General features: G+C 50.8%; 1 protein-coding gene and 1 long non-coding RNA gene across 3 annotated transcripts; one reads left to right on the forward strand and one right to left on the reverse strand.

Moving 5' to 3' along the window:
* Positions 1–2,049: 2,049 nt before the first annotated feature.
* On the reverse strand, positions 2,050–5,656 carry LOC109261574 (uncharacterized). 2 transcript variants are annotated; one of them, XR_008423113.1, is made up of 4 exons: positions 5,539–5,656; positions 2,974–3,099; positions 2,687–2,832; positions 2,050–2,345 (listed from the first exon to the last, which is right to left on the reverse strand). It is a non-coding gene; the product is annotated as an uncharacterized LOC109261574 (long non-coding RNA). The 2 variants fall into 2 exon arrangements; XR_008423112.1 differs by having other exon boundaries at positions 2,974–3,102.
* Positions 5,657–5,766: 110 nt separating this feature from the next.
* LOC109261485 (DLA class I histocompatibility antigen, A9/A9 alpha chain) lies at positions 5,767–9,179 on the forward strand. Its single transcript, XM_053905283.1, has 8 exons — positions 5,767–5,966; positions 6,187–6,456; positions 6,654–6,929; positions 7,536–7,811; positions 7,926–8,033; positions 8,466–8,498; positions 8,635–8,682; positions 8,812–9,179. Exons 1-8 carry the CDS (start codon positions 5,894–5,896, stop codon positions 8,814–8,816), a joined length of 1,089 nt encoding a protein of 362 aa, XP_053761258.1. The 5' UTR covers positions 5,767–5,893; the 3' UTR covers positions 8,817–9,179.
* Positions 9,180–9,691: the final 512 nt, after the last annotated feature.

A 9,691-nucleotide genomic window follows, 5' to 3' on the forward strand; every position in this document is an offset into this window, starting at 1 on the left:
GCCTACAGTCCATCGTATACAAAGAGAAAGGGAAAGATGCTGGAGAACAGCAGGCCGGATGCACTGTAAGAATGTCCTGAACGAAAGGGACAGAGCAGCAAGAAACTGAAAGAATTTTCATTCCCAGGACAGAAAGCCACTGGGAGTTATGGTTCTCTCCAGAAGGACATCATCCGGGCGCCACCCTGGGGATAAGAATGTTTTATCTGGTGCCAGATGTACTCATGACCCAGTATGGAAAACACTGCAGGTACATGACCTGTCAAGATGCCAAATACTATGTTGTATGTGCTTGCTGTTGTCAACAATTTGCAAAAATAAAAGTGGCTTGAGCCAGGGGACCGAGGCTTTGGCTCCTGGAGAGTCTTAGCCCCCTGCTTTGCAATCCTCTCATCACCACACCTCTAGGACCAGTCTCTCTACATATTCCACACTCTCATTTTCTTTGTGTTTATTTATTACCAATATAGGTAACATTTGTGTGTTTTCTGTGTGACATTTCGTGTCTTCCTTTCCAAAGCGTTCTCTAATATTTCTAATAATCTTTTTTTTTTCTTAGTATTTGAATGCAGCTTACACACACTATTCCATTCCTTTCAGGTTTACAACATAGTGACTCGTCATATAATCCAATAATTGCACCCTTGGGTATTTATCCCCCAAAGTGAAAACACCAATTCTTTTATTTTTAAGGTTTATTTATTTTTATTGAGAGATGGAGAGAGAGTACACAAGCAGGGGAAGGGCAGAGAGAGAGGGAAAGGGAGGGAGAGAGAGAGAATCCCTAGCAGACTCAGTGCCGTCAGCCCAGCGCCTGATGTGGGGTCAACTCACAAACTGTGAGTGCACATGTTCACACTATGGAGCATTGTATAGACATTGAGATGCTATTTCCACATCAGAAATGATTTTCGTTTCACTGAGTTTTGAAACATTTAGAAGTAGGAGTCCAAGGAAGTGTTTCTACTTTTCGGTTTTCCCTGTATCATCATCACGGGGCTGGAGGACAAGGTGCACAGGGACACAGACACCTCAGCAATGGCACGGGCTCCTGAGCTCTCCTCTCCTGCAATCCCTCCTCACCCCTGAGCCTGACCCCTGTGGACTCCAGGGCTGCTCAGAAACTTCTTCCTCTCCCCACTGACACCCAGGCTTCTGCTCAGACATCTCTACCTGGGTTACAGTCCAGACCCCACTAAAGCTTCTCAGTCAGTATCCACCCAAGAGCAGAGCAGTGGGGGATGTCCCCTTACCTTTCACCCCACGTGCGGCCACAGGACTAAGGAGAGAAGACCCAGCTGCCTTTCTCCTCCTCAGCCAGGCCCTCCCTAGGGTCTCCTTCAGGTCCAGCACCTGGACAGGGGCCCAGACACCAGGGGGCGCCCTCATCCCAAATGATGTTCAGTGAGTGACATTGTTTTCAAAAGCAACAGGGATACAACCTGTGTTCCTGCCACAGACAAATGGCTAAGGAAGATGTGTGGTATATACACACACATATATACACACACACTAGAATATTATGCGGCCACAAAAAGGATGAGATCTTGCCACTTGTGACAACATGGATGGACAAACAGGGCAGTGTGTCTGCTACGTGAAAGAAATCAGACTGAGAAAGACAAATACCACATGATCTCACTCCTATGTGGAACTTACAAAACAAGACAAATGAATAAATAGACAAGCAAACAGCAGAATCAGACCTATAAATACAGAGAACTCACGGATGACTTCCAGAGGGAAGGAGGTTGGGAGGATGGGCACAGTGGGTGAGGGGAGTGGGAGACACAGGCTCCAGGTATGGAAGGAACAGGTCATAGGAACAAAAGGCACAGCACAGGGAATATCATCAGTGATACTGCAACATCACTGTCTGGTGACAGGTGGCAGCTACACTCTGGTGAGCACAGCATGGTGTAGACAGAGGGTGAAGGGCCCCTGGGTGGCAGTGGGTTCTCCGCTCATGGTCCCAGGGTCATGGGATCCAGCCCCACAGGAATCAGCCTGCTTGAGATTCTCTTATTCCCCACCCCCCTCCCTCTTTGCCTCTCTTCCCTGCTCTGGCTGTCTCTCTCTCAAAAACAGAGAATGTATTCAGAATTTGAGTCACTGTGTTGTGCACCTGCAACTAATGTAATCGTGTCTTTCAACTATATTCACAGTTAAAATATTTTTAAAAAGAAATTCATTAGGAAGTATAAACTGTAGGGGTGGCTGGGTAGGTAAGTTGGTTGGGCATCTGACTCTTGATTTCAGCTCAAGTCATGTATGATCTCCTGGTTCCTGGGTGTGAGACCTGCATCAGGCTCTGTGAATGGGTGCGTCCTCTCCCATGACTGCAACTGCAGAGAAAACATGCACAGTTACAATAAGGCATGGGAAGGCTAAGTGAGACTGGCAGAAACACAGACCCCTATACATGCAGGTGTTGGTGTGGGGTGTGGGGTCAGAGGAGACACTGGGATGCAAAAACAACTAACTGGATGAGAGAGGAAAGGGACTGGACATAGAAATGAACAAAACATCCCAACATGGCATCAAGGTCGGGGGACATAAACTTGTCAGGCACCCATTAGGCATCAGGCACCATTCTCTGCACGACATGGTTCAAGACAAAGTCTCTAAGGAACAAGGGGACTGTGAAGGGTTGGAGGAACCAATTTCATACTCAATCAATACTCACTGGAGGAGGAAATGTCCATCTCATCAGGCAGTTCAGTACCATCGACCTCAGTTTGACCCTGCACGTCACTGAGGATCTTGGCATTGTTTTCACTTGACATAAATGTGATGGACAATCCCCTCGGGCAACTGGCCTGCACAGGCCTCCTGGAAGGGGACAGAGGGTAGCACTGGAAGACCCCAAAGTAGGAAGACACCCAAAAGGAGGGACGAGGGTGTAATGTACGAAGACATAGGAAATCAGGGGCTGGGAGTTGCACTGGGATGTCTGCGTGGTGTGCAGCTTACCTGATGCAGGTAGGTGTGGGAATCGCCAGGCCGGTGGTAGCTGATGGCAGAGTTCACCTGCTTACTGTCCATGCCTTGGCCACATAGGTTGCTGGCCACAAGAATTCGTTATTGAAGACCTTTAAACTACTGATACCAAGAAAGCCTTTGTCAGAAAGACAATCATAAAAATGTTCACAGTCCTTTATCTCAGGGGTCTCATTTCCTCCCAAGGACACAAGACATCTTTCCATCTCTCCCTCACCTCTCCTCTCGGGGCATCCTACAGTGGTGGCAATGGCTGGCAAGTTCTCCTCCACTAGGAGCTGGGCCAGGGCAATGCAACGCTGCACAGACTTCACAAAGATCTTGCCTGTGTGTGGAGAGTAGGGGGATGTGGGCCCATGGGTGTGTGTATGGGGGGAGAATGACAATGTGCCAGAGTGGGAGATTTCTGGAAGTACACCCTCCACATGAAACCACTAAGTCCCTCTTATTCCCCACTACATGATTCCTTTATTCCTCTAAGGATAATTACTCTTCCTTTCTCTCCTTTGCTTCAGATTTTCCTCAGCAAATCAGTCTCTGAGGAGATACAGAGAACAGTAACCAAATCTGGCAGACATGTTAGGAGACAGGAATGAGATACTCCATGACAAAGGGATAAGTATTGGAACTAGGGTCTGGAACGACCATGAACAATATTCCTGCTTATGAAATATTAAACCTAAGACCTACCCTAATTGTGGGAGTAGTTTTAGTGTGAAAAAGTTGCACAATCCATAATCTGAAATAAAGCTTCTCCTCAGGGTGTGATACAAGAAGAAATAAACATATTTAAGAACCCTAACAGGGCCAATGTATGTGGGAATATTTAAGGATTTAAAAGTCCTCCAGATTTTTTTGAAAGTTTATTTACTTATTTTAAGACAGAGAGAGACAGAGTGAGTATGAGCAGGGGAGGGGCAGAGACAGAGACAGAGAGGTCAAGAGAGAGAATCCCAAGCAGGGTCCCCACTGTTAGCACAGAGCCTGACACAGGGCTCCATCTCACAAACCATGAGATCAGGAGTCTGACCCTTAACCGACTGAGCCGCCCAGGCTCCCCAAAACACCAAGTCTTTAATTATTATTGATGGGTTGTACGTATTTTAAAATATGCAATTGAAGACAGAAGAAACAGCAGCCCCCACGTTGGGAACTGGTCTGACACTGACAGCTGGGCCTCAGTGTGGACAGAAGCAGACTGATGCCACCACTGGGCCATATTATTCCTGTGGGACAGGAGCCAGTCATCTCACGGAACATCGACAGCACACAAGGACACTCTGAAACCATGACAAAACTTTGTCCAATTACAGACAAAAACAAGGCACCGTATGATCCACCAAATACCAAACATCTCCCCGTGCTGGTTACGGAACAATCGCTGCTTTTACCATTACTTTGTTTATCTCAAGTTTTTATTTAAATTCCAGTTAGTTAACATACAGTTTAATATTAGTTCAAGAAGAATTGAGTGATTCATCACTTACAAACAACACCAAGTGCTCATCACAACAAGTGTCCTCCTTAGAACCCATCACCCATGAAGCCCATCCCATAAACCTGTGACCCACCCAGAAGCTTGACAGTTTCTCAGTACTAACCACATTTTCTGTTGGCTTTTGTGGTAATATTAAAACAAATGGCTTTCTTTAAAAAAATTTTTTTAACGTTTATTTATTTTTGAGAGAAAGAGAGACAGTGCAAGCAGGGGTAGGACAGAGAGACAGGGAGACACAGAATCCTAGTCAGGTTCCAGATTCTGAGCTGTTAGCACGGAGCCCCACGCGGGGCTTGAACTCATGGACCGTGAGATCATGACCTGAGCCCAAGCCGGATGCTTAACCAACTGAGCCACCCAGGTGCCCCAAAACAAATGACTTTTTGATAATTCGATTCCACTCTAATCAATGCTGGAACACCTACATTACTTAGTGAAACAACACACAACACGTTACTTAAAAACATTCATGCATTAGTACAGATCCATTCCATGTGCAGATGGGCCTATGGATTTAATGTAACAGTAAAACACAGTTAATGATACTGTTTCAAGCCCAGTTTGCAAAGAACCTCAGAGAAATTACACATTGTGTAGTTTTAATATAGTATCAAAGATGAATATCCATAATTATCTGAAACGGTTATAATACATACTATTCTCCTACATTTGGTCAAGGACATACATTTTTTCATATACTTCAGCCAAAACAACACAATAGATGCAGAGGCAAATCTGAACATCCAGTGGTCTTCCAACGAGACAGACAAGAAAGAGACTTGCAAAAATGTACATTGGAACAAAACCACTATTCTCACTGCCCCTTTTATTTGGGAACATTGGTACTTTCCATACAAACAATATTTATGTTTTCATATGATTGAAAATGAATTAATAAGTATTTGAACCTGTTTTATTCCTACTGCGGTAAATAAAGATCGATATAATCCACAGACACACAATTATCCCTGGGATCCTCACTAATTTGTAAGACTGTAGAGATATCCTGAGAACAAAATGCTGGAGAATCAGTGACTCACACAGCTCCTGGTCCACAGCTCAGGGACACAGTGGGACTAAGAGCGCTCTGTGCAGTAGGTGAGGCGTCCAGGCCAAGTCCCAGGTCCCCAGGCCCGCCTCTCAGGGACTCTGGCCCCAGGGCGGCGTCGGGAGCGGGGAAGCCCAGTGTTGGGGAGTCCCCATCTGCCCTGGTTTCACTTCTCCCTGTCACAACCTGTGTCAGGTCTTTCTGCCTGGATACTGATGACGCGGCCTCGGTTCACACTCCTATTAGTGTCCGGTTTCCGGAGAAGCCAATGAGCGGCACCGCGGTTCCGGGGTATCAAGTTTCCGCACCCGCCTCCTGAGACTCACATTTGTCCCCAGACCCCGAGGATGCGGTTCGTGATGTCCGAAACTGTGCTCCTGCTGCTGTTGGGGGCCCTGGCCGTGACCCAGACCTGGGCGGGTGAGTGCGGGGTCGGGAGGAAAGGGACTCTGCGGGGCAGGAGGGAGAGGACCGCCCGGCGGGGACGCGGAACCTCCGGGGAGGCGACTGTCCTCCGCCCCGACCCCAGACCCCCACCCGCCTCCGAGCCCGCCCTGCCCTCCCGTCCCCCTCCCCCTGGGACCCGGGCCCCGCGCGGGGAGGAGGGTCGGGCGGGGTCTCAGCCCCTCCGCGCCTGCAGGCTCCCACTCCCTGAGGTATTTCTTCACCGCGGTGTCCCGGCCCGGCCTCGGGGAGCCCCGCTTCATCGCCGTGGGCTACGTGGACGACACGCAGTTCGTGCGGTTCGACAGCGACGCCCCGAATCCGAGGATGGAGCCGCGGGCGCCGTGGATGGAGCAGGTGGGGTCCGAGTATTGGGACCAGGAGACGCGGAACGTGAAGAACAACGCACAGATTTCCCGAGTGAACCTGAACACGTTGCTCCGCTACTACAACCAGAGCAAGTCCGGTGAGCGACGCGGGCCCGGGTCCAGGTCACGACCCCCACCCCACGGACGGGCCGGGGTCGCCCGATTCTCAGGGTCAGAGCGCTGCCCCGAGGCCTCGAGACCCTCGTCCCACGACCCTGGAAGAGCCCTAGGGAGGTTTTAGGAGGGTTTACTTTCGGTTTCACCTTAATCACTGCTGCTCTGGGGGCGGGGATAGGGTCGCACAACATCCAGTGGACATATGGCTGTGACGTCGGACCGGACGGCCGCCTCCTCCGCGGGTACAGTCAGGAGTCCTATGACGGCAAGGATTACATCGCCCTGAACGAGGACCTGCGCTCCTGGACCGCAGCGGACACAGCGGCGCAGATCACCCGCCGCAAGAGGGAGGTTGCTGGTGGGGCGGAGCAGGAGAGGAACTACCTGGAGGACACGTGCGTGGAGTGGCTCGCCAAATACCTGGACATGGGGAAGGAGACGCTGCTGCGCGCAGGTACCGGGACCACCGGGCCTCCTCGATCTCCCCTCCACTGGGCATGGCTTCCCACGAGAAAGGGAAAATGGACTCAGTGTCAGAACAGCGCCCCTCCCCGAGTGGGAAGAAGGAGATCCGCCTCGGAGTTCATATTCCTGCTAGAGACTGACTCACCTTGAGGGTGCTTTTCTCTAAAAGAGAGACAGGAATCCAGTCTCTCCCTGGGATGCAGGTTGAGATCATCCCAGAAATAACCCATCAGCGGTTCCCTCTGACCCTGGCAGCCACCTTGTGAACCCTGACCTTCCCTCTCAAGGCCTTGTCTACATCTGAGAACATGTTTGGAGAGCTGACTCCGGGTTTTCTGAGTCACTCATCCTCCACCACAGTCAGGACCACAGTGTGTTCCCCCTTTAGACCAGCAGCTCCCTACCCGGGCTTCTCTCCCTGATTCCAGAACTTAACAAGAATCAGGAGATCCCAAAGGCTAGACTGCTGTCTGGGTTTTGTGCTTCTTCCATCCAGACCAGTTGTCCTGTCCACCTCAGGATGGTCACGTGGATGCAGTTTCAGTGGCCCATAAAGCTAAACCACAGTGTAGATTCTCTGTTTCTTCTTCCTCAGAGTCTCCCAACACACGGGTGACTCGCCACCCCATCTCTGACCGTGAGGTGACCCTGAGGTGCTGGGCCCTGGGCTTCTACCCTGCGGAGATCACCCTGACCTGGCAGCGTGATGGGCAGGACCACACCCAGGACGCAGAGCTTGTGGAGACCAGGCCTGCAGGAGATGGAACCTTCCAGAAGTGGGCAGCTGTGGTGGTGCCTTCTGGAGAGGAGCAGAGATACACGTGCCATGTACAGCATGAGGGGCTGCCCCAGCCCATCACCCTGAGATGGGGTAAGGAGGGTTTGGGGTAGAGCCCCGTGTCAGGGAAAGCAGGGCCCTTCTGGAAATTTCAGAGTCAGAACTGAAGCCGGGGGTCTGGGCCCCTCACCTTCCTTCCCTTTCCAGAGCCATCCTCTCTGCCCGCCATCACCATTCTGGGCATCATTGCTAGTGTGGTTGTCCTTGTGGTCACTTTGGTGGTTGGAGCTGTGATCTGGAGGAAGAAGTTCTCAGGTAGGAACAGAGTGGGGGGATCTGAGTTCTCTTGTCCCGCTGGGGGGTTTCCTAGGTAGCACATTGTCCTGCCTGGTTCCTGGGAGGTTCCATCCACACACATGGACCTGCCCACTCTGGAGCCGTTACTAACATTCACTCTGTAGCAAAGCACTTGTGAAAATGAAGAACAGATTTTCACTTGGTAATTCTGGTGACGGGGACCTGATTCCCAGCAGTGACAGGACAGAGAGGAAGGTCCCTGCTGAGGTCAGACCTCCAGCAAGTCAGGTGGTCCTGTGACCCCACACCTCTTTCTTCATGTGTCCCAATCCTGTCCTGGGTGTTCAGTCAGAACTCTGGAAATGTCATTGTGGACCAGGACTAGGAGGTTACTCTAGGATCACATGGCCCACCTGTCCCAGGTCTCTAACATGCTATTTTCTTCCACAGGAGGAAAGGGACCAAGCTATTCTCACGCTGCACGTAAGTATGGAGGGGGTGATCCCTGAAACCTGGGATAGTGTAGACAGGATCCCATGGGTCACCCCCCTTCCCCCTTGGCTGTTCCTTTAGTCTCAACTCCTATGGCTCTGATCGTGTCCTGTTTGTTCTACCCCAGGCGACGACAGTACCCAGGGCTCTGATTCATCTCTAATGGCTCCTAAAGGTAAGACTCTGGAGGGTGAAGTGGGGAGGAGTGGGGGCACTAGGGACACTTTGAGCATGCGTGGGGCTGTTGAGTGTGTGGCACTTATGTGACTGACCTAAATGTGTTCATGATGATTTTTTTTCACAGTGTGAGACCCGCTGCCTGTGGAGAAGTGGGATCTGTTCACACTCCCACTTGGTGACATCAAGATCCCCTGACTTTCTGAGGATGGTGTCAGAATGTGTCTGTGTTCCTATTAGCATATTGTGAGGACGCAGGAGACTGGCCCCATGCCCACCATGACCCCTCCCGTACTGATTCGTGTTCCGTCTCCATCCCTGTCTTTAGTTCATGTTGGGCTGAGTACTGGCGCCTTACTTCCCTACTGAAAATGAGAATCCAGATAGGAATTTGTGTTTTGTAATTCTGGGTATGTGGGCATGATGAGGTAATAAAAGAGAGGATTTGTATGGTTGGAACAGAAAACAAATGAAAGCCCTGAGAACCTCCCAGAACCCGCTGTTTCCTGTGCCGTGTCTGTTGCAGGTGGGGACAGGAGAGGGCTGGAGGAGCCGAGCGTGGACGGGGCCCGGGTCCAGTCGGTGCTCAGTGCGTCCTTGGTGTGTCGTGCTCCCTCCTCAGCTGGGTCATTGTCTCTGCTCCTTGTCCTTGTCCCTTCTGTGGAACCTTGTCTCACCAGGACCTGAGATCATAGGGGCTTGGACATCACCTGTCACCAGGACCTTGTGCAACAAGAGCTTCCTGTGACTGGGTCAGCCCAGGCTCCATCCTGGGTCATGACCTCAGCCCCATCTTTTGGGTGTATTTTCTTCTTTGTTTCTGTGGAGCCTCAGGCCTGTTCTTGCTCTTGTGTCCGAGTTCCTGTCTCCTTCTCCCCAGATGACCCCGGTGGTTACAGCACCAGGAGTCCTTTGGACTGTCGTTCCCACCGGCCTAGATGGGCCCTGCACACAGGAGTCTCTGTGGTTTGGAGACATGAATTTTCAGATTCATCCATCTCCTCCCT

This window comes from Panthera pardus, unplaced genomic scaffold (assembly GCF_024362965.1).
Source record: "Panthera pardus isolate Hobbes unplaced genomic scaffold, ASM2436296v1 HiC_scaffold_17, whole genome shotgun sequence".
In the NCBI taxonomy this organism is placed as follows: domain Eukaryota; kingdom Metazoa; phylum Chordata; class Mammalia; order Carnivora; family Felidae; genus Panthera; species Panthera pardus.

What these genes read in the sequence shown, in the direction of transcription:
- LOC109261485 (XM_053905283.1), top strand. Translation starts at nt 5,894, where the DNA reads ATGCGGTTCGTGATGTCCGAAACTGTGCTCCTGCTGCTGTTGGGGGCC. An exon ending in CTGGAGGAAGAAGTTCTCAG is followed by an intron (nt 8,034 to 8,465) that starts GTAGGAACAGAG and finishes TTTCTTCCACAG; the next exon opens with GAGGAAAGGGACCAAGCTAT. An exon ending in AAGCTATTCTCACGCTGCAC is followed by an intron (nt 8,499 to 8,634) that starts GTAAGTATGGAG and finishes GTTCTACCCCAG; the next exon opens with GCGACGACAGTACCCAGGGC.